Source organism: Lytechinus variegatus, chromosome 12 (genome assembly GCF_018143015.1).
Source record: "Lytechinus variegatus isolate NC3 chromosome 12, Lvar_3.0, whole genome shotgun sequence".
NCBI classification, from domain to species: Eukaryota; Metazoa; Echinodermata; class Echinoidea; order Temnopleuroida; family Toxopneustidae; genus Lytechinus; species Lytechinus variegatus.
In genome coordinates this window covers 1016028-1023527 of record NC_054751.1, presented here as the reverse complement: position 1 = coordinate 1023527, position 7500 = coordinate 1016028, and the positions used below count along the sequence as shown (strand labels likewise).

At 33.4% G+C, this 7500-nt stretch overlaps 1 protein-coding gene across 1 annotated transcript in view; it reads left to right on the top strand.

The window, feature by feature from the left end:
* LOC121425169 (probable E3 ubiquitin-protein ligase HECTD2) overlaps positions 1–7500 on the top strand; it is a 37782-nt gene that overhangs the window by 2525 nt on the left and 27757 nt on the right. Inside the window, exon 2 of the mRNA XM_041621170.1 lies at positions 6408–6622. Within this exon, the coding sequence (XP_041477104.1) occupies positions 6408–6622 (215 nt within the window). The remainder of the gene's footprint in view (positions 1–6407; positions 6623–7500) is intronic.

Below are 7500 nucleotides of genomic sequence, written 5' to 3'. Positions count from 1 at the left end.
AGTAGTAGTAGTAGTAGTAGTAGTAGTAGTAGTAGTAGTAGTGGTGGTGGTGGTGGTGATAATGGTAGTATTGGTAGTATTAATAGTAGTTATAGTAGTAGCAGCAGCAGCAGCAATAGTAGTAGCAGCAACAGCAGTAGTAGTAGCAGAAGTTCTAGTGGTGTTAGTAGTGGTAGTAGTAGTAGCAGTAGTAGTAGTAGTAGTAGTAGTAGTAGTAGTAGTAGTAGTAGTAGTAGTAGTAGTAGTAGTAGTAGTAGTAGTAGTAGTAGTAGTAGTAGTAGTATAGTAGTAGTAGTTTTATGTAGTAGTAGTGGTGGTAGTAGTAGTATAGTAGTAGTAGTGGTAGTAGTAGTATAGTAGTAGTAGAAGTAGTTATAATTATAATTATAAATTAGTCCATTTCAAACTATCATAATGTATCATATCAAATCCTACCGACTTTTAACAATCTTTATAATGAGTTGAGATCTACCGAAGATATCAAATGACGAATCAATGTATAGTCAACAAAAAAGGAGTCAATTTCACGAAAACTTAAAACCATGGTGACCAATCACAATCAAGGTTTCCATGTTAGTTACAATAATGGCAAAAGTTACCATGGGTTTAACTCTTTGTGAAATGACACCCGATCCTAGTTTGATTTAAACAGGGCATTATATTTAATGTGGAAGAAACACGGAGGGCTTTTTTTTTTGGGGGGGACACTATTTATTACAGTATCATGAGCATTTCTTCCTGTGTATTTTGTGTACGTGCAGGGGGCAGATCCAGTGTGGCATTTTTGTTCAGGAAATTTTTGACAAGCAAAAAAGAGAGGTCTTCACTCGCTTATATGCACGACATTTTTTACGTTTTTAAGTGGCTCTCAAAGTTGGGGGGGGGGGGGGCAGGTCAGATGTGCCCTAACAGGATCTGGCACTGTGTGCATGTGGGTAGTAAACAGGTTTCGCTTGGACATCCCACCCCCTCATTTCTCATTGGCTTATTCGAAGCTACAAAATTGTACGATTGATCCACTCAAACTCAACCGTATGGAAATCCATCCATACCATATTTTTTCTACAGGGAATTTGCTCAATATCCTTAGTAAACAAAGAGAATCACACTGAATCTTCGAGAGAACAATGAATACATAATATACATCATAATTATCTAGAAAATATTTTGAACAAATTTGTATTTTAGATGTTGACATTGCTGGTCGTCCAAATAGGTTGATCGGATCATTGTAACTCTTTAAGACGGGGTCGAGGTAGGTGTTTCATAAAGCTGTATGTACGTTAAAAGCAACTTAAAGAACGACCGGTGGTCGTATCTTGCTCGCTTAATAATCACCAATGAACATTGAATGGTGAATATCAGTTACCACAGGATAAAATCACCAGCCGTTCTTAAAGTCGCTCTTAACTTACGAACAGCTTCATGAAAACGGCCCTGGTCTATAATAAAGGACGATTCCACCCTAACAAAAATTTGAATAAAAAAAGAAAAATTCAACAAGCATAACACTGAAAATTTCATCAAAATCGGATGTAAAATAAGAAAGTTATGACATTTCGAAATTTCGCTTCATTTCACAAAAACAGTTATATGAACGAGCCAGCTACATCCAAATGAGATAGTCGATGATGTCATTCACTCACTATTTCTTTTGTTTTTTATTGTTTGAAATATGAAATATTTTGATTTTCTCGTCATTGTCATGTGAAATGAAGTTTCATTCCTCCCTGAACACGTGGAATTCCATTATTTTAACATTTTGTGCTTCGGGCAAAAGGTCCTAATCGTCAAATTCGTAAAAATAAAAAACAAAAGAAATAGTGAGTGAGTGACATCATCAACTCTCTCATTTGGATGTAACTGGCTCGTTCATATAATTATTTTGTTAAAAATAAGCGAAACTTTGAAATGTCATAACTTTCTTATTTTACATCCGATTTTGATGAAATTTTCAGCATTGTGCTTGTCTGATTTTTCTCTATTGATTCAAATTAACATTTTTCTGAGGTGGACTTGACCTTTAATCATGTTTATAGGCAAGAGTCACCTATACCCGAGTAAATACACTCCAAACCTTAGTGAGAGTAAAATTTTCTTGTCAAAAAGAGAAGTATCATTTCATTCAGATGAATACAATCTGTTAATTTTGACTAGAAACTTTTATTTATAAATATAAATTCTTCTGAGTGTACTTCTGATGACATTCACATTTATCTATAAATTGCTAAAAAAAATTCTACTTGAAAAACGAAAATTCCTGCAGCAGAGTCTCAACAACACCTGTAATCTTATTGCACTTTGTAATCTTACATGCATTTGTGTAAAATTACAGAAAATTAGTATTTGGTGTATGTAACCTTGCAAATTTATTGTAATCAAACGGCTTCCCCCTTTTTAAAACAGACTTATTTTTTTAAATTTGTAGAAAAAATTTAAAAAATCGTTCATGTTATAACAATTTACGGAATGGATTGGTTATTTTTTTCTGTAAAATGTTTTTTTTTACTCTGTGAAATGTTTTTTTTTTAGCTAACAGTGTAGCTTCATAGCTCGTCAGTGTATACGGTCAATCCATGCTTGCTATATGTTGATCCCTGATTAGGTACTGATCACCGACAGTGTTATACTGGCGAGGGCTGAATTTTCTAATCAGAATTATAATTAGGCCTATAAATCCGATCTTCTAAACGTGCACACTGCGTCCCAAATCACCCATTACGTTTAATTGCTGTTTTCAGCCCTTACAAAGAAAATGAAGATTATCATTCACTTACCCTGTATAATATGCCCTTCATTTTTTGACAAAATATCATGATCCTACGTGTGTAGAAACTTGAATTGTTCATTTAATAATCATTACCATGATTCTCATAATATATATTTTTTTGCAAAGTAAATCTTCCTTTGTATTTACCCAATGCGGAGCGTTGTGGCCCAGTGGATTAGTCTTCGGACTTTGAAACAGAGGGTCGTGGGTTCGAATCCCAGCCATGGCGTAATTTCCTTCAGCAAGAAACTAATCCACAGTGTGCTGCACTCAACCCAGGTGAGGTAAATGGGTACCGGTAGTAAGTAATTCCTTAAAAAGCTGTGTGCGCTATATGAACGCCTAGCTTAGCCGGGTAATATAGGACCGCCTTGAGCACCTAACAAGGTGGTTATGTGCGCAATATAAATACCTATATATTATTATTATTATTATTTATTTGCTTTTAATGACTCCCCCCCTAATCATTTCCGTATGTTTTATTTCATAATGCTTTCCTTAAAAATGCAAATCCTTAAATTTTCATCCGATTCATATTACTTTGTGATGTGTTGGAATTGAAATGATATAAATAATAAAGATAAGACAGATTTTGACTTACACTATAGACGTTTGAATATCAATTTCCGGATATTTTGGCATCCTATATGCTATTCTTAAATGAATTCAGTGTTTTATCATGGTAAATGTATAGCATTCGCCACTGCCCTGCCATCAACGTGATCAAAACGTTAAGATTGACAAGAGTAATAAAAAGAAGAAAAAAGGCTTTTCACAAACAAATCAGATCTCTTCACAACAAAAACAAATGACGAGAAAAAGGGTTTTAAAACAAAATCAGAAGGGAGGGGGTAGTTGAACCCCTGTAACCACCCCCCCCCCCCCCTGAGTACACGCCTAATTGACAAGCAATTGCCTAATACACATCGACTACTCATGTTATCAATGTAATTCTCTACCCCCATCTCTCTTATCTCTCCTCATCCTCCCCCCCTCTCTCTCTCTCTCCCGTCCACCCATCCCTATATCATCTCCCAACCCTATCATTACCCTCTCTCTCCTTTTCCCCTTCTCTCTCTCTCTCTCTTCCTTCCTCTCTCACTCGTTTAATTATTGCCATTTAATTGGCGAAAGTGCCCCTTTTCCGGTTTTTTCATAAATCAATAATTATGTTATAATGGATGCATATATCAATACCCAATTTCTAATCTTAGAGAAAATGGTGCTTAAAATTAGGTTGTTCTAATTCCATAAATAGGTGAGGAAACTGGTTGTTCATTTTTGCTATCACTTTTATTGTCTGTCACTGACGTCTCTGAAAATAAATCGTGTTTATTTGTGATATTGTAAAATCAGGGCAAAATTTATTCACATTATGTCGATCAATTTCATACTGTACATGATTATGATGTTATTTATTTTCTTAAAAATATACAAATTTATAAAATCATACACTGAATGATTCTGTTATTGTTAGAAAATTTATCCTTAAAATAAATGAATTTCCTGCAGCAGACTCTCGAGAACGCCTGTAATCTTACCAGATTGCGTAATCTGACAGGAAATTGGTATTTGGTGTATGGAATCTTTCAAATTTCCTTAAATAAAACACCCTTTTTCCCTTTTTAAACAGACCTGTTCTGTTAAAAATTCATATTTTATGAATTGAATTAAAACGGACTCTATTCGATTAACATAATCTTATCTTCTAAAATAAACAATTCAGAAAATAGAAAGGTTGATTATTGACAACATGTTGCGTAAAATGAGTCCGGGAATGAGTCATTTTCAGAGAAAATCTACCCCCTACAGATTCTAAATAAAAGAATGTTCGATTATAATGACTAGAAACATATCCGTTTACATTACTGTACAACATAACAATCTGAAGACATTTTGTATGTTTGATGTTTGTTTTTGGGGGTAGTTAAAATAATATTTCCGAATAGTTCAGTAAGAAACAACTTATAAAATGAACAACCATCATCAACACAGGGTTCCGTTAATGCACATCGTGTTCATATTTTATCATCATGAAAATTATGTCATTAATGTAATCAAGAAGGCTAATGTGTGATGGTCGGGTGGTTATTTTGAAAGTGGGACTTGATTTCCGAGCAATATAGGCCTATAATATATACTGTACTTTCACAACTTTATCGTGTAGAAAAATACGAATAAGCATCACAACCAGCGTAAACTTAATTACTGTCATATTTATGACGTACTAGCATTATTCATATTACTCATTATTCCATGATATTATAAGTGAAAACACCTGAAGCAAACTCCGTCAAAACTGTGGAGGTAATTTTTATCGATTGTTTTCCCACACCGCACATCTTTAATACATGTGTTCCTGGGCAGACGATCGATATACATTGACCACTATTCGTATTCTTACTTAACAGGATACTGTTATATGTAAATAGAGATACTTGTGTGTTTTCTTTGTGTTCCCAATACACACTTCAACTTTAGAGGTAGGAAGGTGGTGGTACCGAAGTTTTCTATGATTTACAATTAATCTTTCAGAAGTTTGGTAACATACTCTTTACGATTCACATTTATATTACTTTTTTTCAAATGTTCGCTTAATAAGATGCTCATTTACTGCTACGTCTTGTTAGATAACATTTGTTTATGACTCAAATTAGAAATTACAAAAATTTTGTAACATACATTGTATATGATTCACATTTACATTAAGAGGGGTTGTGTAACACCTGTTTTATGTGATTTGAATTTATACTTATAAGAGTTTCGTAACATAATGTATATAACTATTATTTACAATAATTATTTACACAGAAGTTTTGTAACAGTAAATGATTCACATTTACACTTACAGAAGTCTGTAATATACATTGTGTATATAATAAACATTTACACTTACAGAAATATTTATATATTATGATTCACATTTACATTTATACGTTGTGTAATATATTGCATATCAACAGAACAAATTAACGTACGCTTATAATGTTTGCAACGTGTAAAGTTCATGATTTGCATTTATACTTGCAGAAATGTAAATGTAAATTACACAAAGTAATGCAAAATAACTCACATTTACACTTACAGATGTTTGTAATTTTTGTTAGATATGCAAACAATCTATTCTTGTTTAGGGACGATTCTTTGCCGGCAGGCAAGCATATGTAATTTTGCTTATTCCATTGTTTTTTTTTCTGCAATAAATTTTCTATTTGTTCAATATCTTAAATTTAAACTGGCACACATTGTATGTTTGTGTTTGCCCATACTTTATATTGCACATGATATGAATTTGAAAAACTTAAGTAAACGGGTGTTGGAATTTTCAATTTCATAAGAAGGGAGATTGGTTTTAAAAGCAGAAAGTTTAAACAAGGCTTAATCAGAATATGATAATCGGATAAATTGGTATTTTGATAATGTATTATTTTAAAAAAATTATGCTATTGTCGAAGAAATTAGTCATGCCAGAAAATGGTGCGGCTAATGAAAAAAAGTTTCAAATTTTTAAGTGTTTTGCTTTATTTTATCATGTTCATAGTATTTGCGCCTTTTCTTTTTTTCTTTTTCTTTTAGTTTTCTATAAGTAAAAGTGTTTTATGATTTTATTATTATCATTATTATTCTCCCATTACAGGATAACACTCGATCAAAATTTTCAGGCATCTCAAACTTCTTCAGCAACCTCGGAACGAAGGAGAAAGGGAAGAGTGCTGAGAAGAAAAGCAAAGAGAGGTTACCACCGATCACCCCAGGACAGGCCATTGTATCTCAAAATGGCGCCCGTAAGATCGTCACACCCGAAACAAAAGTCTCACCAGACTTCAAACAGAGGACACTCCAAGAATTCAAGTAAGAATGCTGGTGTTTTTATTTATTTATCTATTTTTTTTTGGGGGGGGTTAGGTGACGGGACCCTGTTACACTCACAAATGTAATAACACCGATAAATGTAACAACACTTTTCTCACAATGTAATAATACTTTACCCATTAGTGTAATAATACTTTACCCACAAATGTAATAATTTCACCCACAAATGTATGGTTTTACCCACAAATGTAATAATGCACTTTCCAAACAAATGTAATAAATTTGAAGGCATGTTTGTGGGTGAAATCATTACATTATTTTTCGGGTACAGTCTTATTACATTTGTGGGCTTTAATTCCATTTGTGGACGTTTATTACATTTGTGGATGTTACACACCCCCATAGGCCATTTTATTCCCAGTTAATCTTAACTCACTCTTTTCAATTTTGTTAACATTATCGACATGATTTATTTTTCCTTGAATATCTCGCCGATAGAACCTTTATTCAATGTGTTATTTTCGTGGGGAGTCTTCTTTCTTCTTTAAGTAGAGAAGAAATCATCCTAAAAAAATGTGTAAAGAAAAACAGATTTTCTGATGATTTCCGAGTATGTATTTTTCATGGAGGGGAGTGGGAGGGGGCTGGTGACCACTTCCTCTCTCAAATTTAAGAAATCGTGCTGTGATCAAACACATGCATCACCTCCTCTAAAAATAAGGCGCATGACGTCATTGAGGGTCCCACAAGGATCTCTTTTCTGTTCCAATGAAGTTTTTTTCTTTGTCTAACCTCTCACATTAAGTGTCCATATTAACTATAGAGATTCTTATTAGGCTTGACATTCTAACATGTCCACAGTTGTGTTAAACCTGCATGTAAAAGAACATAACATTTTAAGTTGTTGAAGAGTAAAA